Source organism: Podarcis pityusensis, assembly GCF_964106645.2.
Source record: "Podarcis pityusensis genome assembly, chromosome: 15".
Classification (NCBI taxonomy): domain Eukaryota; kingdom Metazoa; phylum Chordata; class Lepidosauria; order Squamata; family Lacertidae; genus Podarcis; species Podarcis pityusensis.
In genome coordinates this window covers 44460723-44483495 of record NC_138040.1, presented here as the reverse complement: position 1 = coordinate 44483495, position 22773 = coordinate 44460723, and the positions used below count along the sequence as shown (strand labels likewise).

At 46.1% G+C, this 22773-nt stretch overlaps 1 protein-coding gene and 1 long non-coding RNA gene across 4 annotated transcripts in view; one reads left to right on the top strand and one right to left on the bottom strand.

Moving 5' to 3' along the window:
- The window catches only part of LOC308463899, a 46345-nt gene extending 34395 nt beyond the window's left edge, over window positions 1-11950 (bottom strand). The window contains exon 1 of the long non-coding RNA XR_013979803.1: window positions 11913-11950. This is a non-coding gene — a long non-coding RNA (uncharacterized lncRNA). The remainder of the gene's footprint in view (window positions 1-11912) is intronic.
- Window positions 1-22773, top strand: part of FGFR1 (fibroblast growth factor receptor 1) — a 110033-nt gene that overhangs the window by 8426 nt on the left and 78834 nt on the right. For all 3 annotated transcript variants that reach the window (XM_080982372.1, XM_080982373.1, XM_080982374.1), the window contains one exon: window positions 15309-15531. In XM_080982372.1, the coding sequence (XP_080838498.1) occupies window positions 15441-15531 (91 nt within the window). In that variant the 5' untranslated portion in view covers window positions 15309-15440. Of the gene's footprint in view, window positions 1-15308; window positions 15532-22773 lie in introns of those variants that run through there.

Genomic DNA, 22773 nt, shown 5'->3' with positions numbered 1-22773 from the left:
GTAGTAGTAGAAAAAGTCATATTTGTTGTTAAACTGCTGGGAGTGAGAAAACCATGGCTGATCTTCTGCAAATCACCCAGAGATCTATCCCCGATCCCTGCCCCCCACCCCGCCCTGGAATGCTCCCACTTTCCTCTGGACCTGTGGATTCCAGGGACCAGCTGTCTTTCAGAGAACCTTGCCTGTCATTATGGATCTGCTCACTGAGAACTGCAAAGCTTCATTGGAACTGCAGAGTTCCCAGGAACGCCAACGAAAAAACAGCTCCACTTGCAAGGGAGCATGGGAAAATAACTCTCCTGGTGGCCGGCAGCCTGCGGCCATTTCGCTCCCAAACGTGATTAAGATGTGAGTGTTGGGCCAAGGGTAGGGAATAAAGAGCTGCATTTCTGGGCTTCAATGTTGGAACTCACCTCTGGTGCCTTTGGTCAGAAAGGGGGTCGACCCATAAGTCCCATGGAGAAATTGCTTCTCTCTCTCTCTCTCTCTCTCTCTCCATATATATATGCCAGAAGCAGCCCCACAAGGAGAGAAGATTTGAAACACATCGTCTGACTTGAGCAGATGGATTTCTGTGGACCTTTTGCTTCCCTCAGATTTAGTAGATGTAAACGATCAGGGGAAGTAAGAGAGGAATGGGGAGCTTGCCAAGCCTTGGCTGTGTCAAGGTCTCTCACAAACGTCTTTGGCAGGAGGCCATTTCTCTCCCCTGCCCCACATGAGCACTTCGCTTCTGTAACCGGGGGGGGGGGGGGCTGGCATGCATTGGTGCCCCTACATTGTCGTCTTCAGAGAGGATTAAAATACATCAAGGCAGTCGCTGACTGGAATGGAAAGAAGCCTCCGCTTGGGAACAAGACTGTGGGCTGGGGAAGAGCCCTCCATTACGTGCAATTCCTCTTCCAAGGAGGAGAGGGCCTGGCTCTGCTGAAGAGGCCTTCCTTCCTTTCCGGAGAGACAGGATCTTTATCAGTCTCCCGTAGATCAGGATCATCTGTCCATTTTTTAAAACTGAAGCTGATTCAAAACGTCTTTTGAGGATGAACCAAGCAGGTGGCCACTTGGATGGCATTAATGGCAGCAGAGTGGGAGGCGGTCCTGGGACACAATGCTGCTGTGCAAGCCCCTTTGGGATGAGCAGGATGAGCTCTAGAGCACACGGAAGAGGAAGGCTCTGAATTGGGCTTTCCGTTAGGAGGAGGAGAAAGCAGGTGGGTGATGTTTGGGATCCCTCTCCCCAGTCGTCTTCTGTGCCAGCAAGTTGCGTCTGCGGCCTGTGAAGAAGAAGAAGAAGTCCCTCCACTGCAGTGGGTGGGTGGGCAGTTTTTTGCCCCAGGTGTACCTGAGAGCTGATTCTAACCACCTGCTTCTCTAGCTTCCCTCTCTTCTCCCACAACTTCCGTTGCACCTGGCCAGCTGGGGAACAGAAGGTGCAATCCTGACGGGATGGGCTTCACTTGTGCAGGCTCGTGGGTATGGGGAAGATAAATATTTGGTCTTCTAGGTCTAGGCCAGGCCTGTCCAGCGCCCAAGAGACTGATCTACTTCTATAAGTAAACTGGCAGTGATCTACCCATTGTCATTGAGGATTGACCACAGTTGTTGAGCTTTTTTTAAGGGAGAAAAACGCTCACCTCAAACTACACCACTTACAGACGCACGCAGCAATAAAGGCAATAATCAAATTCACCAACACAAAGAGAGAATGACAAACTCCGCCCACTTCACACAACGGAGGAAGGGGGGCAGAAACTATCATTTTGCAGTTTTCATCAGCCAACGGTCAATACGGTTCCCACAATCGACCAGGATCAACAGGGGGTCTACCTGTTGATCGCGGTCGACCAGTTGAACTTGACTGCTCTAGGCAAGAATTGTCCCCACCCCAGCACATGCGAAGCCACCTCGGCGCCCCCCAAGTGGCCCAGAGGTCTTTAGCTGGCCACATGGCTATACATGGCAGACCCCATGTGCTCCCGCTGCTTTGGGGGAGGTATCTGCTGGTCGTTTCTTTAATATATATATATATATGATTTTCTTGGTTTACAAAAGTACACGCCTTGTCTCTTTTTTCAGGTTGTACAGTCTTTCTTACAAATCAGTTACATTTGTTGTGAGACATGAGTGCTGAGTACAGTATTCTGCTTGTGCTCTTGGTCTGCCTGCTAGGTGTGAGTCTGCAGCGCTGGGAGGAGGCTGCTGCTTGCTTTTGCATACCTGGATGTTGACTTTTCTGAATCTGCTTTAACCATTAATTTGTGTGTTTCCTTCCTCTGTTCCCAGTGTAATTAAATAGGTTTTATTTAAGCAAATTGTTTCTGGCCTGACATGTAGAGGTGCACAAAGCTCTCAGGGAGGATTTTTTCTGCCTCTAGTTTTTAAGTGATCTTGTTAATTGTTGCATAAATTATTGGGCGTGCAGTCTGGTAAAGGCTTGAGTGGGAAATCTAGTGTGCATGGAATGAATTCAGCAAGTATGTAAATGACTGCTTCTGTGGTGTTCTACTGTTATCATTTCCAGTTGACTAGGAAACCTTTGTTAACTGGTAAGGAGTGGCATATTTTTTCAGGTTCCTAATGAGGATTGGTATAGCATAATTGCTATAAGACTGAGATATGGATCAAGGGCCAATGTTAAAAACTCAGATATATAAGCTAGGTGCCAAATGCCTCCTTAAACCAAGGTTTCAGCTGTCAAAACACAATGTCTTGTTGCCATTTTGGGGCTAGATGGCTCTAAAGTCTTATTTTTCCAATGACGGACTAACTGTGATTGAGTCTCAGTTAAACACCTGGATAGTTCAGATGACTACCTTGAGCTGGGTTAAGCGTTTTGAGAACTTAAAGAAGAAAAGTCCCTTAATCTAGGGGTTGTCACTGGATGAAGTGATTCAGATGTCACCTCTGTCACAGACTCACTCCCTAGGTGCCCTTGAGTAACCAACTGTCTCTCACTCTCGCTCATCTTAAGACAGGGGCAGGGGCGTAGCAAGGGGGTTGTGGTAGCTGCGGTCCGCCCCGGGTGTCCCCACTGAGGGGGGGAGTGACAAAATGGTGGGCGGCACTCACTGCGGGGCCTGCCTGAGCCATGCATCTCTCTTGGGAGTGACGCGGTGGGTTGAGTCCCTGCAGGCTCTGTGCTGCCCAAATGGTCCGCCCGCTGCCTCCCTCTCAGCTGTAGGGCGGCTGAGTGGGAGGAGGCAGGCAGACTCCTTGGAGGTCCTGCGGTGCCCCCTTGGGTGGCTGGCCCCGCCCCCGGCCACAGGGTACGCACGCTGCCCGAGGCGCCCGATTGGCTTGCTTTGCCGCAGGTCAGGGGATGGTGATAACAGTGACCTACCCTACAGGTTTGCTGTAAAGATTACAAGTGGATGCACCCTTCTTCAACCTGGTGCCATCCACGTGTTTTGAACTACAACTCCCATCAACCCCAGCCTGCCTGGAACTTTTTCCAGTCTGGGGTTTTTCATTGCCACAGCAGGGGGTCCCATTCCAGGGGTGGGAAGACGCAAATGAAAACTTTGCAGAGCAACAAATGCACCTCTTGCTTTGGTTCAGCCACACAAGTGTCGGAGGTTTCTCCACCTGGTTCAGCCAGAGGAAGGACACCTTCCCGAGAGTTTGGGGAGAGGGAGGGCCAGTGGGTGGTGTGGTCTGGCGAGAGTGCGCAGAGCCAGACAGGGAGGCCTGGAGGTCTGCATTTGGCCTCCAGGCTGATGTTTGCCACCCCTGCTCTTCTTGGGAGAGGGGAAATAAACTCTGTGCCTGTTCAGAGGGACAGTTCTTTTGGAGACATTCTCTAATTCTGTGAGCTTAGGGATGAGTCTCTGTCAGTGGGTGCTAAGGATAAACCCCGTCCTCAAATAAAGGGGCCCCTGTGCCAGCCTTCCCCCAACTGATGCTGGGGTGCCCAGGCCCTGTTTGTGGGCTTCCCACTGCTCAGATGCTTTCAGACCACCACTTCCTCATTCCCGACCATTAGACCCGCAGCCTCATGGGAATTGCAGTCCCAAACATCTGTCGGGAGGCTTCATGGTTGGAGGAGGTTAATCTACAGTGTCTCTCTTTCACCCGCCCTTCTTTCTGCCTCAGAATAGTCCTGGACGTTTTTTTGACCTGTGGTAATTGGCATGGCCTGATTTTAGGCTTCCTGTGGGTCTGTTTGGAAGTTGTGTTTTTAGCACAGTGTCACATAGCTGAGCCCACGGAGCCGGCGGGTGACATAGGAGGAGGCTGATGGTGAGCTGAAGTTTCCATTGCAGCTGAATCACCCAGCAGCTTCTCTTCGATTTATTTCCCCCCTCCTCCCGCTGTGTGAAATATGGAGAGCTAATTCTGTAACCAAACAAAAGCAAGCCTCAAGGCTGTTTGTGTTCAAGGTACACAGTTGGGGTGGGGAGGAGTTGGCAACAGACGTCAGCTGGATTTATCCGTTTTATATTCCTGGCTTTGCACTGGAGCATCTGAAATGCTCTTTTTGTGTAGGTTGGACCTGCCAGCCCCGAGTTCAGCCAAGACTCTGCTCTGCTCCAGGGAAAGTGCCCCAAGGCTTCCTTGGTCTGTAGCAGAAGCTGCCCAGAGTGACTGGGACAACCCAGCAGATGGGCAGGGGACAAATAATAACATTATTATAGTATTATTATTAGGGAACCCTGTTGAACTCGGGGGCCATATTACCTTCTGAGCGGCCTTCCCAAGGCAGCAAGTTGGTGGGGGGCAGGCCAGGAGGCAAAGCAATGAATGTACAGGTTCCTTTTGACAGTGGGTTGGTTTCTGCACCTCATCCTGGCAAGAAAGAGTAGTTATGAGAGTCAAGGGATGTAGATGGGAAGGAGGTGTGACCTGGGGAGCGTCCCAGCGGCCAAAGAGGCCCCCCAGTCTCAAATGGCTTGGGAGCCAAGTTCCTGCATGACTCCTTCCTGCCACTGCCAGCCTGGGCTTTGAGATCTTCTGGGGAGGACATTTGTGTAATTCTGCTGAGGAGCATAACCCATGTCAGTGGCATGAGGAAGGGCCTTCTCTGCTGTGGCGCCCCGTTGGTGGAATTTTGCCATAGAAGTCTAGCTTGTGTGTCTCTCGTCCAGTTTCAGGTGTGGTGCAAAGGACCACCCACCTGCCAATCTCATGACTTCATTCAGGCTTCACTAGGGCAGGGTGATAAATTGATACATTATCCAAAACCAGTTTGAAGTCCATATCAGGATATTGGTTTCATAATATTTCACCTGGCAATATATCGCGAATCATGATGTGTGTGTGTGTGTGTCCTATGCAAAAATCCCAATGTGGGAGAAACCGTGAAACCAGCCAATAGCTTCATCCTTATTTCAGACATCATGATATATCGGTATCACTGTTTAGCTGGTGATATAGCACGATGTTGAAAACCAGATATTGCCCAGCCCTAGGCTTCATGTGATGACTGCTGCTGTCCTCCTGTTCTCCGGGGAAATGCTTGGGCTGCTTCAAGCAGCACTTTAAGCAGCATATAATGCTTTTAAATGAATGAATGTAAAAGTGTGCCTGGAGAAATCAACCACCCTCAAGTCCCTGTCATGTGGAAGATGGAGCCTGTTTCCTGATGCTCCAGAGGAAGGAGATTCCAACTACAGTGGTACCTCGGTTTATGAACAGGCTAGTATACGACCATTTTGGATTATGATCAAGTACAACCCAGAAATGAGTGCTCCGGGTTGTGATGATGATGATGATGATTACAAATGTACTCTGTTCACAGGTGCACTTCCGTTTTGAATGCCACACTTCCGTTGTCCGGCAGCGGAGAAGGGGGTTGTCATGGCATCTCCTGCAGCTGCGAGGGAGAGAGTGGGAGAGAGTGGCGAGTCCGCCAACCAGATCTTTTGAGATCTCCCTTTCGTCAAAGCAGCTCAGATCCAGGGATTGCTCTCCTCCCTCAGCGGCAAGGTTGGTGGGATTGCAACTCTCTCCCTTGCAGCTGCAGGAGGAGAGCAGTCCCTGCAGGGGCTTGGGGGGGAAGCGCCCTCTCAGCAATCTGAAGCTCAGCTGCTTTGACGAGAGAGAGAGAGAGAGAGAGAGAGAGAGAGAGAGAGAGAGAGAAAGAGAGAGAAAGAGAAAGAGAGAAATGGCTTGGGCAGGGGGAGAGAACTTTTGCCTCCCTTTGCTCCCTCCCCCCCCCCGAAACTCTCCTCTCCTGCATCCAGTTAGCCATCTCCTTCCCCACACGCACCCCATGCGCGCTCCTCATCCCTCCAGTTTGAGTGTTTCCACACACCCCTTAAACTTCCCCCTCCCGTCTTGTCCCTCCAGTGGCAATGGGTAGATCACTGCCAGTTTTTGATACTGGATAATAGATTGCAGCCTGGTTTACTGCTTTCATTTTATGGATCAATTGTCTCATTAGATAGAAAAATTCATGTTTTAGGGGTTGCTTTTCATCGTCTGGAACGGATTAATCCATTTTCCATTACTTTCTATGGGAAAGCACGACTTGGTTTAAGTCCGCTTTTATTTAAGACCGGACTTCCGGAACGGATTAAGGTTGTAAACCAAAATACCACTGTAAACAGGAAGAACTTTTGGGCCGCAAGAGCCATTTGACCGTGGAACAGACTCCCTTGGAGGGTGGTTGGCTCTCCTTTGTTGGAGGCTTTAGTTGGGATTCACAGGGGGTTGGACTAGATAACCCGTGGGCCCCTTCCATCTCTACAGTTAAAGGATTCTGTAAGCTTTTGTCAAACCTTTGTTTGTTCATTTATTTTTATCCCACCCTTCAATCATATACCCGGGACAGTTTACAATGTGGGGTTCCCCAGGGTTCGATTTTGATCCCCAATGCTGTTTAACATATGCTGTTTAGCTGCCCAGAGTGGCTGGGGAAACTCAGCCAGATGGGTGGGGTATAAATAATAAATTATTATAAATTATTATTATTAACATCTGCATGAAACCACAGAGTGGGGTCATCCAGAGTTTTGGAGTATGTCATCAGCAATATGCTGATGGCACATAGCTCTGCTTCTCCTTTACACCTGCAGGTGGGGCTGGGGATGTCCTGGACCTTTGTCTTGTCTTGGTCACGGACTGGATGAGAGCCAACAAATGGAAGCTCAATCCAGTTGAGGCACTGAGACGGAGGCCCTCTTAGTGGGTGCTTCCCTAGACCAGATGGCTGGGAGGTGGCCTGCTCTTGATGGGGTTACACTCCTCAGAAGGAGCAGCTTCGTAGCTCAGGGGTGCTCCTGGATGCGTTCCTGTTGCTCGAGGCTCAGGTGGCCTCAGCGGAGCAGAGTGGCACACCTGCTGTTCCTAGAACGCTGTCCTATCTGAAACTGGTCTAGTATGTTCATATCCCCAAGGAGCTATGGGAACTGTAGTTCTATGAAGGATAGATAAGAATGTATTCTGGGTAAGAATTAGGAGTTTGGGGGCAAGGTGCCATCACTATGCTGATGACGGGGCTCTGTCCGTAACATCATAATAATAATAATTAATAATAATAATAATAATAAATTATTTCTTCTTTGGTGATTGCTTGTAGCCAAGTAAGATTGTCTTCCATGAACACGGTCTTAACAGTGAGTCCGTAAGTGACTGTGGAGGCCAATTCTGGATCCACATGTCCTTCCATAGTGGAGACATGGGTTTCTGGGTAGGAGTTGATCATGGTGTGGATTTGCCAAGCATGCCTTCCTCTTAGCTCATTTCTCCCTTTCGCCCTGAGTTTGAGCATTTTCAAAAGAAGAAGAAGAGGAGTTTGGACTTGATATCCCGTGTTTCACTCCCCTTAAGGAGTGTCAGAGCTGCTCATAATCTCCTTTCCCTTCCTCCCCACAGCAAACTCTCTGTGAGGTGAGTGAGGCTGAGAGACTTCAGAGAAGTGTGACTGGCCCAAGGTCACCCAGCAGCTGCAGATGGAGGAGCGGGGAAGCGAACCTGGTTCACCAGATTATGAGCCAGTGTTTCCCAGTTGTTGGTGTTTATACTAAAGTTACCAGGCATCCCCATTTCCCAGGGACAGTCCCTGGATTTACAAATCAGTCCCCTGACAAAATCCATTGAAGCTGAAAAGTGTCCCCGGATTCATTGAAAAAAAATCTGGTAACCTTAGTTTATACTACATTTTTTAGGATTTGGCTTGAGAGAGTGTTTAAACTTCTTTTGTTGACCACCAGCATTATGCTTTCCATTTTTAAGTTTGGAATAGTGTAGTTGCTTTGGAAGATGATAATCAGGCATCCGCACAACATGACCAGTCCAACAAAGTATATTATTTATATCCCGCCCATCTGGCTGGGTTTCTCCAGCCACTCTGGGCGGCTTACAGCATATCTAAAAACAAAATAAAAACATCAAGCATTAAAAACCTCCCGATACAGGGCTGCCTTCAGATAAGAATAAGAATTTATTATTTATACCCAGCCCATCTGGCTGGATTTCCTCAGCCACTCTGGGCAGCTTCCAACAAAAGATTAAAAATACATTAAAACATCAGTCATTAAAAACTTCCCTAAACAGGGCTGCCTTCAGATGTCTTCTAAAAGTTGTGTAATTCTTTATCTCCTTGATATCTGAAGGGAGGGTGTTCCACAGGGAGGGTGCCACTACCGAGAAGGCCCTCTGCACAGTTCTGACTCAGGACATCTGACTCAGGAGTGGCCATGCAGTTCCTGGGTCAGTGCTTGGTGAGATGGATGAGGGCAAACAAGCTGCCCTTGAATCCTGGCAACACAGAGGCCCTGTCAGTGAGTGGTTCTGGTGTCGGTCAGTTGCCTATCCTGGGTGGGGTTGGACCCCCTGAAGGAGCAGGTTGGCAGTCTGGGGATGCTTCTGGATCACCCAGGTAGACTTAGTGGCTAGAAGTACCTTTTACCATCTGCTACGACTCTTCCTGGATCAGGAAAGGTAAGCATTGGTTATTTCAGGATTTCATTACTGCAACACACTCTGTGTGGGGCTTCCCTTGCACTTGTTCCAGAAACTGCAGTTAGTGCAGATTCCTGACAGAAAGGAGACCTTCTCCTCATACAGTATGACACCAGGGCTCAGAGACCTGCTTGCCCTGGTGGCCAACTTGCCATTGAGTCAAGTTCAAGGTGCTATAGTTAGTATATAAAGCCCTGCAGGAGCTTCCTGCACTCAATCGGAAGCTGCGTCGGAAGTTCAGCTTCCAAAAAACGTTCACAAACTGGACCACTTCCGGGTTTGCGGTGTTTGGGAGCCAATTGGTTTGACAACCAAGGTACCACTGTAGTTGCCTTTTAACTCTTTTTACTCATGATTTTATTAGTTTTGTAAACTGGGTTTTTGCAATGAAACTGTGTATAAAGTTTATTAATTAATAAAATAAATAAAATGAGAATCTCCAACGGAGAATCTCTGGCACCCCTGCAAAACTTGCGATGAGAGGCCTGTGTGTCGGTTCCCTTGTGGGCCACCTCCGTCTCCAAGCCCACACAGGGCCTGGAATGATGTGGCTCTAGTATTTTTAATCCATTTCCTGTGTTTGTTGTTGAACGTCCAGGGAATACCGTGCTATGCAGGAGCAAGGTGCGTTGCTGTGCATGTGTGCTTGCCTTGGTGCTTCATCCATGTGCCAGTGGGTTGCACATGCACCTTGTTTCGTCGCGTTGGGACAGGCAAGGGGAGAAGCTGTTGTGGCCCATTTCTGAGCCAGCCTGTGGTCTTCTAAAATGTCTGCCTAGCCACTGAAGTCTTTTTTAACAAGGAGGATGTGCAGGGCCTGGGGGTTAAGGGAAGCTGGAGGGAAGCAGCAGGCAAGATTCCCACTCGTGGGAGGGAGGGAGGAACTGACTGGCCGCTGTGTTTGCACTCCATGCCCCTCTGAAAGGAACAGTCGTGCTCTACAGGTGTGTATATAAAGGCTGTGTAAACACCAAGAAGAGCTGCGCCTTCATGTGCCCACAAGCCTCCTCTGAGTTCCCTTGCCTTTCTGCGGAGCAGGCTGCGAGGAAGGGAGGGGAAGCCACACTCCGCACCGACCCGTGAGGGGTCTTTGTCCCCAAGTGGGGGCCTCCTGCCCACTTCCACCCCACATAGTACTGCCTTTTGAGGACAGCAGAGTTTAGTCAGCTAATTGGGGAGAAACGGACACCTCAACTGAAAAGATGCCCCCGGATTAGTCTTAAGGGCTATCTTGTTTGAGAGCTAGAACCTATAAATGGATAAATATGCCAAATGGGTTGTGTGTTTTTTAAGTGCTCTTTTTCAGAGTAACCTCGCAAACTGGTTTACATAGAAATATTTAAACAATTAGAAACCATTAGAAAACTAAATTACAAAGCAGCCAAGAGAAGATGCAAGGCGGGTGGGGCGTTGGAAATGAGCCTGTCCCCCTTTAAGGGTGAGATGGCTTGTGCTTCAGTAGAGGTGGTGGTGGTGGGGAGAGACTGTACTGGGAGCAAGATCGCGAACGAAGCATTCTCGAGAAGGCTGAGCAGTTCTTAGATGAAGGCTGCCAGGGCATGCATGTGCCATCGAATAACTTTTCTTCATTTTTCCTTAAATTACCCCCACCTTTTCTCACGAGTAAGTGCCTTAATCAACTAAAGCACATCAGCTGATGTCTTTAATCGGGTGGCAAATGGTGGTGGTTGATGCACAAGTTGCAATCCATGCTATTTTTAGCATTGCTTGCCACCTTGAAGGCTACTTTTGGGGGAAAGCCAGCATAGAAATTGTTTGCATGGTTGGAAGATGGTTGCAACCCAACCTGCACAATCTCCCCCACCTGCAGCCTCAAGCGGAATAGTCTAGCAACAAGGGTGTTACATGAAGGCGTCAATGGGGAGGGTTTTGCCTCGAAAGGCACAGAATCCTAAAAATGGCTTCTATGCTGGCAGGACTTCAGATGGGGCCAAATTCTGGATCCCAATTGGGCCAATATGCGGCAGTCCAGGATTTGGATGGGTCAAGTTGAGGCAGTGCTGTTCAAAGGGAAGAAGCCACCTGGTGGCTAGGAGAGGGGAGAGATGCTCAGCTGGCCTGCAGACATCCCTTCTCCCCCTCTGGATCATAGGTTTCATTAGGGTTTAAACCCCTGATCAAACATGCAGTTGGGAGGGAGAGGAGAGCCATGCAGGCTGCCAGAGCATCTTATTCTCCCTTCTTCTTGCCACCAGACAGCTCTGCAACACTCTGTGCAAGGCGTAGGAATCAGTTCAGGTCCTGGATCCAGTTCAGGTCTGTGCTGCTCCAAAGCACTGGATTGGGATCCGAATTGGGTGGAGGGGGGCATGTGCAGCCTTCATTTCCAGGACCTTTTACACTTTGCATAGCCCCTTCTGTGAGATTCCACGTATCCCTTTTTTGAAAGAATTCTCCTTGTCCCATAAGTCCCATAGGGACAGAGTTTCTATAAGTGTGTCACTTCAGCTGTAGACTTCTGGCTTAGACTTCTCTTTAACCGCAGTGTGAAAGACAATTCAAAAGTGTTTGCGTGTGCTTTATAAGCATGCCTGCAGACTGGCCTGTCTTGATTTTAGCGTACTATCAAAGGAAGTGTCTTTCTAAGATGGTGAACCTTTGGCCCGTTCAGGAGTGGTATCTGTGGCTGGTAGGATTGGGCGTCTGTTGAGGGTGCACACCCAACAGGGGGTCCTTGGCAAAGTCCTCCTGCATCTTCTCGTCATCTGCTGATTTGTCCGCCTCTTGCTCCTGGGCAATCGTGGTGGTGAAAGGAAGAGCAGAGATTTCACTCCTTGGTTTTCTGTCTCGCAGGCAAGCAAGCAAGCAGGCAGGGGGTAGCAATAAGGGGGAGGAAAAGAGGCAGGTGCTGGCAATGCTGACAAAGAGCTAGACCTTAGCTTGGCATGGGAGGTGTCCCAGGTTCAATCCCTGAGAATGTCCCCTTCCTGAAACCCTGGAGAGCTGCTGCCACGGGGCAGGCAGTACTCAGAGCAGGGGGCAGCAACCTTTTTCAGCCGTGGGCCAGTCCACCGTCCCTCAGACCATGTGGTGGGCTGGACTATATTTTGAAAAATAATAATGAATGTATTCCTATGCCCCACAAATAACCCAGAGATGCTACTCATGTAAAAACACGCTGATTCCTGGACTTGTCCGTGGGCCGGATTGAGAAGTTGATTGGGCCACTTCTGGCCCTTGGGCCTTATGTTGCCTACCCCTGGCTTAGATGGACAAGAGGTTGGTCTTCGTGTGAGGAGGCTTCCTACGTTTCCCTCTCTAGGGGAGGAGGGTCCATTGAGGCATCTTGCCCAAGGAGGCACCGCAATCTGGAGCCAGCTCTGGTCTAGCTGTACCACTTAAGACGGCAGAGGGAATCATATTCCACGCAAATTTAGGGAAGGCAATTCTAGGCAAGCTTTCTCCCTGGAATGCTACTTTAATACATGCAGGGAATTCTGGGAGAGTGGGGGGTTCTTTTGTCAAGTGATTCACCACCTGCGGTCACTTCAGCTGAGATTCCTGCATTGTGGGGCGTTGGACTAGATGACCCTGGGAGTCCTTCCCAACTCTACAATTCTATGATTCTACAGCCTGGACTCAGCTTTGCTACTTCATCGAGAATGTGGCCAATATCCTCCACTCCACTTAACACTTTGTTCTCCACATGATAGATCTCCTAAATATTTTAATAGGCTGAAATCCTATGCCTGCTTCCCCTGGGACCAGTTCCCATTGAACTCTAGTGAGGCTTACTTCTGAGTAGACACACACAAGATGTAAATCCCCCAGGTTTCTATGATGCCTCTTTTCCTTTGCCTGCCCTCCTTTTAGCTGTTGCACAAAGTTCACAAAGCTGGTTTCCGTGGTGCTTTGGGCAAAGGCAGTTGTCATTAATATCTCCCCAGGAGGACCTGCTCCTTTTCCTCCTTCTTTGCTGTTCCCGGGGAGGAGGCCACTGGGCCTTGATGTCCTTTCTCTGCACGCCCCCTGCTCCCACACGCCTTCCAGTTTGGCTGAGAAGTGCATGTTTTCCTGCTGACGCCACTTCAGTGTCTCCAGGGCCTCTTTTCTGTGCAGCCTGAAGGACGGCCACATCACGGCTCGTGACTTGTCCTTGGGATTCATGCTGGAAGTATGAACCTGGCACTCGGGGAAGCCAGGACAGGTTTCCCTGTGACTCTTCCCTGAGCCATCCGTGAGCTGTTTCAGGGGACAAAAATTCAGGGTTTGGAGCCTGCTCTGCCCCTGAGCTTCCCCTTCTCCTTCTGTCCAGCAGGTTTCTCTTAGAAAAGAGCCCTGGTTGCAAGGGAAATTCTCTGCTGGGTTGTGTCTCAAGTAGTGAGGAGGGTTGATAAACAGAAACTTTTAAGAGAGAGGGCGGTTGTTTCCTGAAAATACCAGACACCCTTCAGCCAAGTATTTCACTCGTTAGCAAAACGATTTAACATTTTAAGCCAGCTATTTTAAAAATGTACGATCTGGGTCTGGCGGCAGCTCTTTTGCTCAGAGGTCTGGTGCCAGCGTTTATTTAACTGCTGGGATCAGTACACATGTCCCAGGCGCCATGGCTTGGGAGGGCAAGATAACCAAGCAGACTTTGGTCTGGCATCCAGCTTCTACCCAGGCGGTTCCCCACTGTCCCTGTGCAAAGATGGCTTGGCACCCACCCAGGGACCTAGACCTTGCAGCAACCTGCCCATGCCCAGAGGCCTCTGGCAACAGCCTGCTCTTCCAAGTGCCTCCGCTGGAGTTGAGGCCTGGGAGGCCTGGGGAGAGAGGAGGAGGCTGGCAAAGGGAGTTTGAAAGAGAGTCTTTGGTATGGGCTAACCGCTGAATGTTTATATTAAGTTTAAATAGTAATTATTTGTCCTTTGGCATTGTACTCGTTTTTAATTTTATTTTTTGTGAGCTGCCTTGAGGGCCTGCTTGGCTGTAGAATGAGTCATAAAACAACAACAACAACAAATTAAAAAGTTGGTAGAATAGACCAAGGCATCTCTAATAGAAATGATCCTGTGCTGTTTTCTTTAGCCAGTGACGAATAAGGTAGCAACTTACAAACTTTGTATCTTTAGGAATAAGAAATTTTTTTTTGAAAGAACAAAAATTTAGTGTCATCTTCCCCAACTTCCAGATTTTGTGGATGTTGTGCTAGCTGGGCGCTGGTGGGAGTTGTAGTCCAAGACATCTGGAGGGCGCACTAGACTTGGTGCTCCAATATGTCTAAGCTGGTTATTCTGCTGTGCTGTGTGTGAATTTATTGTTCACTTATACCTTGGCTTGAGGACATGGTGGACAGTACAAGGTGTAGCGCATGGGTCTGGTCAGCGTCTGAAGGGGAACCTGCGAACCTCAGCTGTATCACCTGGAGTTCTTTGATGTGAGGCTATCAATGTACGACATAAATAAAAGTACTGCCAGATGTGATCTACACAGTTTCACAACTTCCAGATGCTAGAACTTCCATCATTACAGCTGGGAGAAGAAAGTGACAACCAACAAAATTGTAATGAACCGCATAGTCAGGCTTATTTACAGTACAAAAAGAAGACAGTGTGTTCTGATTCTGTTTTGTTAGAATAGTGGAGCCATCTCAGTGAGTCTCAGGCTAGTGGTTGTATTGTGATCTTGTGAGTTTTGTTTCTGCAAACACCCTCTTCATAGGAGTTTGGGGCTTGTTTATGTATGCATGTTTATAATTTGACTCTGAACACTGGGTGATACCATGTATAAATAGGCCATCACAAAGAAATTACTGTGGATTAAACTATAAAAGCCACAACCAGCAGTGCTGATCCATTAAGAAAAAATTCCAAAAGCAGCAATAGCAGAATATTTATTTTATTTTGCAACAAAATAATGTTTTTTATACACAGTCTTAGCATTTACTTTTATTTGGGCCTAATAACAATTGCTTGCTGCTCTTACTTGCTGATAGAATTCATGTCAGTGTACATGACCAACTCCCTGCCACCATTTTAACAGGCATGGCTTCTCCCAAAGGTGCCTGGGAATTTTAGTTGAGTGAGGAACTGAGATTTCTGCCTCGGGAATTTGTTGTAGGGATGGGGAAAGTGTGGCCCTCCAGATGTTGTTGGACTCCAACTCCCATCAGCCCCAACTAGCATGGCCAATGGTTAGGAATGATGGGAGTTGAAGTCTAGCCACATCTGGAGGGCCAGAGGTTCTCCAGTCCCAATTCATAGCTTCAGTCCCCTTCCTTTCCACTATTTTGAATCTGCAGTGTGATTGCCTCACTCCTTAAATTTGCTCAGACACAAAAGCGCACAAACACTGCACAAAAAGTCCTGATTTTAGACTATTGGAGAAAATAATTGAGATATTGAGGACAGTAGTATAATTATTTTCCTGTACATTAATTGTTGTTTTTGAATTTACAGTGTTTGAACGTCTGCACCTTGGAGAACCAGTGAGACCCCACCACCTTCTCTCGTTTTGCAAACAGGCACCGAAGCTGCACACCCTCATGGCGTCTGAGAGCTCAGTGGTCATCCAGTAGCAGGAGAACTGGGATGTTTACCTGGAAGTGCCTCATTCTTTGGGCTGTGCTGGTCACAGCCACACTGTCCACGGCAAGACCAGCACAAACTCTGCCTGAGCAAGGTAGGCGTGCTAGTTAGTACCTCTTGTGCCATTGCCAGCTGTAGATGTGCTTCAGTTTTCAGTGGTATTTCTGTTCTCTTGGTGAATCAAAAGGAACGTGGTAGAGCGTTCACAAGAACAAAGCTGAATTGCCTTTAGCATCGCTCCAGAAATGTTCAGGAATAAATACATATTTTGTCCTATCTGCATGTACAAGAACATTAAGAGTAAATGCACTCTTCAAAAATTTTACATTTAAGTAACAGGCATAATTCAAGTAGATACTTAACTTAGTTTATAAGCTCTGCAATAAATGATGGGGCTGAGAGAATACCCCCTATGTCTTTGTTTAATTGTTTTAAATTTAATTCTTATTTTCTGAAATAGAATTTTAGACATGCAGTTTCAAACAGCAAACAAACCACTTAACAAATTTTGGACACTTTGAAAGAAAACAAAAGCTATTTGTTTTGCAATCTGTTATCTGATGCATATATTCATTGCGAATTGAACTTAGGCTTGTGAATGTCTTGGGTGTCTTCTATATGTCTGTCTTGGAGTGGGGAGACTGTGGGTTGGTAGCTGGGATTTGCTGATCCTCTTGACTATGCACGTTCTTCAAATGGTACCTTGGAAGAAGTTCTTCTGTTTTAAGAGAAAGTCGGATCCTGTTCACGGCTGGCAGTAGATGAAATGGCACAGCAGAGGTTTGCACCCTGGATGGCTTTGGTCCATTTCCCCACTGGGGCTGTAGACAACTGTACCTCAATCTGTTCTCTGGCCTGAGGTCAGTGGTTGGATCAGGAGCTTGAAAACGCTGCAGCAGAAGAGGGTTCATAAGGCAGAGGCATAGCATGTTCATTGGATTGAAGGGCCACTTTATAATGTCACTGCAAATTTGAACCTTATACTGTAACTGTCTCTGTTTCTGGGTCACCAATCCTTTTGGTCTGAGTTGAGCAGTTAAGTGTCTGGATCTTTGAGTTCCTAATCTGGTATCTTTAGAGAAGAACCTCAAGAGTCCTGATAAGGCAATTGTGTAAAAATAAAGTTAATCTTGTCTGTGCATTGTAGGAGCAAGTAGGATCAACAGTTTATATTTTCTCATACCTGACTTATCTAGATTCTCATCTAAATGTATCTGAACCTTCAAATTAGAACATCAGGAATTCAGATAAACTGTGGAAATCAGTACTTAAAATCTTCATGTGACTACTATGCCTATAAGATATTTAAATGAGAAAAAATGATGATGGAAGGCAAATGATCAAAAAGGTCGTACTTGTGCAAAAAGGTCACACTTGGCAAATCCACATCATGATCAACTTCCGCCCAGAAACCAATGTCCCCACTGTGGAAGGACGTGTGGATCCAGAATTGTTAAAACCGTGTTTATGGAAGATGGTCTTACTTGGCTACGAGTGATCGCCAAAGAATAAGAAGACTTGTGCAAAAGACAAGAATTAGATCTGCTTGAAAGTGTATATATGGTCAGGGCAGCAATTTAAGTATTTGTTTTGGGGTGAAATCCGAAGTAAGCTTGGGAAGGGTGTAATAGTTCATGAGAAATGTGCCCTAATGATTCTGTGGTCTTTTTGCTCTTGGTTGCTTGTCCGATAGGTAGGGTTACGAGTCCTTTAACACCAGCAGGTAAAACTTTTTGTAGCATAAAGATCAATCCAGTTCAGCCAATTCAGTTGCACACAAACACGGCCAGCCTTCAAAAATGTTAGGACTTGATGCATCACATTGAACTGGTGGCCACTTCTCACTGTTCAAGACCAGATACAAGGCACTGTGCTCCTCTGCAGCTCCTGCTTCATGCCAAGGGGCTTGTATGGGAGAACATCCACGTGGGTTGTGCCCCAAGTGTCTCTCTCCCCTTGGGGGATCTCTGCCCCTTGCAGAAGGCCCATAGCTGCAGGGTAGAGCTTTGGCTGTGCCTGCAGAAGGCCCCAGGTTCAATCCCAACCACATCCAGATAGGGCTAATAATGTCCACTGCCTGGAATCCTGGAGAGCCACTGCCAGTCAGTGCAGGCAGTACTGAGCTAGATGGACCCAGTGGTCTCACTCTGTATGAAACAGCTTCTCATCTCCTATGTTTGCTCCTGCATTTCCCTTTGCAACACCCCAAATCAACTACCTGAAACACGGCAGGTTGAGACCTGTCTTACTTCACCTTGTAGCAGAATAGCAGAGTCTTTTCACAAAAGTCTTCCTGACTGAGGCCCCTGCTATCTGCATGTTGCCTCTTCCACTTTCTGTAGACATCCGCTCCAGCAACTGTGCAATCAGTATAAGGCTGCCAGATCCCCTCCTATTTCTTCCTCATTGCTCCATCACCACCAGTGGCTGGTGTCACAAGGTGTGCATGGAGGTGCCAGATCAGCTGCTTGTGGGCCCTCCTCACGTTTGCTGAATCTCAAAACATTTCTGGAGGCTGTTTTTCCTCAGATCTGGCTACAGCCAGCCTTTAGGTTCTCGCAAATGGGGGGGGGGGGGCAGCATTACTTCTTTATCCCAGATTCATAGAGGTGTTAACCGATACCTGTAGCATCCACCGGAGATATATGTAGCCTGAAACTTTCTCCTTACTTTAGGTAGCACCTCGCCTAATCACTAGTTCTAGAGAACTGAAAGCTTCCTGCTATTTTGTAACATTTTGGCTAGGCCTAATAGATACTGCCGAATGGTGAATTGTAGAGTTTTCTTATTAGCTAACCCAGCTATCCCTTACTTTTGAAATTATTCTTGTATTTTCAGCTTCTTTTTTTAACAAATGACTTTTTAAAACCTCCTCACACCTCACTGGGAGACCTAATAGCTGTGGGGCTTCCACAAAGAGAAGAGAGCCCCACATAATCACCGTATTTTTCACTCCATAAGACGCACCTAGTTTTTAGAGGAGGAAATAAAGAAAAACAATCTTCTGAATGAAACAGTGGATGTATGATTTTTGTGGATTATTCTGTGGCCACAGACGTGTGATTTGATGGTGAGTTTGGGGTAGCCTAATGCAAAAATCCTGAGGATCCATGTGGATCTGTGCTTTGTAACCACATTTTTGCACCACTGCAGCCCCAGGAAACAGTGGATGCGTGATTTTTTTGGTGCAGGCTGTAGCCATGGACATGCTATGTGATCTGATGGTGAATTTGGGGTGACCCAATGTAAAAATCCTGAGGATCCATGGGCTTTTACCTCCCCACTCCCAGGCAGCCTTCTTTATCGCTAGCGTCCCTTATCTCCCTCCGATCTCTTGCCGATCAGCTGCTTAGCGGCTTTGTTTCAACACCCACTTCCCTCTTTCTAAAAAAAAGAGCATGATCTGCTTTTCGCCCCTGGGCAATTCGGCTCCAGGGACCACGCATTCGCTCCCTAAGACGCACAGACTTTCCCCCTTACTTTTTAGAAAGAAAAAAGTGCATCTTTTGGAGCGAAAAATACAGTAAGTCTCCTGGGGGTGGGTGCTCTTAGTAGGCAAAGGGCTCTCATACACTGCCAGCTACTCAGAGTAGACCCACTAAAATTAATGGATATTACGAACAAGTACTGCTTACTTGGGTACCACCCTCTGCTTTTTATCAATGCTTTTTTCTTTTGAAAATGGTGGGAGAAGTAAAAAAACCTCTGTGGTTACTCTGTATGTTGCTGAAATGCGACGGTGGCCAATGAGTTGTTAAAGGGAAAAGGCTGGACGTTTCCATTTTCCACCCCGTCCCCCCTCCATCGGTCACTCGTCCACCCCTCCAAACCCCCCTCTGGGGAGAGCAAGCCAGAGGAGACTTTCTTTGGCCTGCCTGCTGCTCTTTCCCTCCTGCCATTTCAGCCACGCTGAGCTATGCTGCCTTGCACATAAGAGGAGGCCAGGCCAGCTCTCTGTACAGTGGTGCCTCGGGTTACGAACTTAATTCGTTCTGGAGGTTCATTCTTTTTTTTCTTTTTTAAAAAATATTTTTATTAGCAATTTCAACATAACAAACTATGAAACCATATAATCGCATACATAATTTCCCCCCTTTCCCCCTCCCCTCCCCCACCAAAGACTTCCCTCAGCTCCTCTCTGATTTCTCAGCACATATTATTCTCTGCATGTTATAAAATTGTACATATCGTTACATTATCTATCTAACATGTTATCAACCAATAAATCTGTGTATGTTTATTCAAAACCTGCCAAGGAGTCCAGTTTATTTTGTTGTCTTTTTAGATAATTTGTAAAAAGCTCCCATTCTTCCTTAAAGCCATAGTTGTCCTTGTCCCACAATTTATATGTCAATTTAGCCAACTCCGCATAGCTCATCAATTTTTCTTGCCACTGTTCTTTTGTCGGGATTTCCTCATTCTTCCATCTTTGTGCTATCAAGACTCTTGCCGCTGTTGTAGCATACATAAATAAATTCTTTGTTTTTCTTGGCAGGTCTTGTCCTACAATCCCTTACATAAATGCCTCTAGTTTTTTTTACAAATGTCATTTTAAACATTTTTTTCAATTCATTGTATATCATTTCCCAAAATTTTTACATTTCTCTACATTCCTACCACGTATGATAAAAAGCCTCTTCTTTTTCTTTACTTTTCCAAAATATATTTGACCCGGTTTTATACATTTTTGCGATCTGTACTGGTGTTATGTACCATCTATACATCATTTTCGTATAATTTTCTTTTAAGAGAGAACAATCTGTAAATTTCAAGTTTACTTTCCACAGTTTTTCCCAGTCCTGAAATTGTATATTATGTCCTATATCCTGTACCCATTTGATCATGACCAATTTGACCTCCTCATCTTTTGTTTCCCATTCTAGCAAAATACTATATGCTTTCTTCAGCAGCTTCATTTCTTCTATTACTTCCTTTTGAAATCTAGAAGTTGTATACCTAACCCTTTCTTACTATCTTCCTTTTACATCTCATGTAGTTGTCTGTAGTGTGAGCAACTCTGAAAATGGTCTTTAATTTCCTCATAATCTTTTAATTTCCATTTCCCTTCTTGATCCTTCAGCAAGTCTCTATATGTGGGCCACTTCCCTTTTTTGCCAAGTGGTTTGAGTAATGAAGCTTCAATTGGTGATACCCACCAGGGTGTTTGTTGTTCTATTAAGTCTTTATATCTCTCCCACACCCTCATTAGTGATCTCCTAATTATATGATTGTAGAATCCTTTATGGACTTCCCCTTTCCCATACCATAAGTATGCATGCCATCCAAATCTGTTATCATGACCTTCCAGATCTAATGCTTCTTCCTTTTCCAGTTTTCTCCAGTCCCTAATCGATACTAAACATGCAGCCTCGTAGTATTTGTGGGGGGGGGGGGGCAAACCCGCCTCTTTCTTTTATATCTGTAAGTATCTTGTGTTTAATCCTCGGCCTTTTGCTCCCCCAGACAAGCTTCGAAATATTCTTTTTTTATAAAAAAATAATAATATTTATTAGTAGTTTCAGAATTATAGAGAAATATATATATATATATATATATATATATATATATATATATATATAACAACACAGTAATACATAAAAAAGAGAAGAAAGAAAACGCAAAAACCAGTACAACAGTACAGCAAAAAGATAAAAAGAAAAAAGGAAGACAGAGAAAAAAAACACAAATCCCAAATTACATATCTATAACTTCCATTTGCTTGTTTCATTGACCTCCTCACACCTCCCTTCTTGCATTCCAGTTCAACTAGTTATTTCAGCAAATTCTTTCCATCTTTCTCAATTTTTGTTACAAAATTTATCTTAACAATTTAACCCAATAATTAGCTCAACAAATCCTTTCCATCTTTCCCCATATTCTGTTATTCAAATTACCTTAATTTATTTAACCTTATCTTACCCTAAAATACCTTAAAGCTTAAATCTTAGTTTTCAAATATACATAACTCCTGATATCATTTCTGCTAGAGTCATATAGTTTCATTCCAACATTTTCCCTAATATTCATTAATTTTAAGCTAATTCCCCAAATAGAAAGTTTTTATTTATAATTTTTTCCAATCTTCATCCAACGTCTCTTCTTCCTGGTCTCGGATTGTGTCAGTCCTTACTGTCTATTCCATCTAGTCCATCAACCTGGAAGCCTTATGTCCGAGGCCCTTAAAGTCTCTTCCATGTCCCTTCTGCAGTTCTTCTTCTTCTTGTTTATACTTGCCCTTTTCCTTGCCTTTTGTTGGTCTCTTTCTTAATTTCTTTCCTTTCTCATTGAGGAGTAGGTCTCTGGGGAATTCCAACCCAAAATTGTCTCCATCTCCCTTCATCAAACCCGCCCATTCCCCACAGTCCCACTCCCCACAGTCATCGATATAATCCAAAAAGTATTTAAAAGCATATTTCCAGGTCTCTCCAAAGTTAGGAACCTCCTCAGCTCCAAACTCCCCCTGGCCCACTCCAACTTCAATCTTCAATGACAGCGGCTTATGCTCCTGTAGGGCCTCGGGTCTCTCCATTTGTATTATTTGAGGTGCAACCGCATCCTCCTCCATTATCTTCTGCACTTGCCCAGACAGTGCAGGTTCATGAGTTGGTTCCTGAATGATTTCTGTATCAATATTCCCTGTTTGTCCACAGTTATTAACCACAACAGTCATCAAATCCATTTTCTCATTCATCAAGTCCATCTTCTCGTGCATCTGTTCCAGCAAGGCACTTGTCTTGCATAGAGCAAGCACCCAATCTTCCTCCTAGCTCATCTTTAGTCAAGGTCAGAAGAGACTGGTCCCACGATCTTAATCTCACAGCTGTTGAGTCCTCAAGTATACTGCAGCAACAGTTTAACAAGCTCCCTCTAGAGGAGACAATTTCTATTTGTATCCATTTTTTTTTTAAGGCAAGTTCAACAAAGGAAAATTACTTTCATTTTTCAGATATTTTTCAGATATTTTGTTTCTTTAAAATGCAAAAGGCAACATTGGAATCAGTTTGTTTCTCTTCTTTAGCTATCTGTCAAAGTGTTCCATTCACAGTCGATGGACCTCTCCAACAATTTCTGTCTCTGACACCCCGTTCCCAGGTTAGAGACGGTGGAAACTTATCCTTCTTCACTCCCTCTCCTGCTAGGGTTGAACAAAGTCCCCCCCCCTTTTCTCCTGCTTCTGAATGAAGGAAATTTAGACTTTTTTAACAGCTTTCCAGGCTTTAGCTTACAAAGTTTTTGCTTTAGTCTATATACAAAAAGCAGAAGGCGGACTTCCTGTTTTGAACCTTCCCGCTTCGATGCCAAATTGAGATATTTCTTAATCCAATTTTCCGTTTCT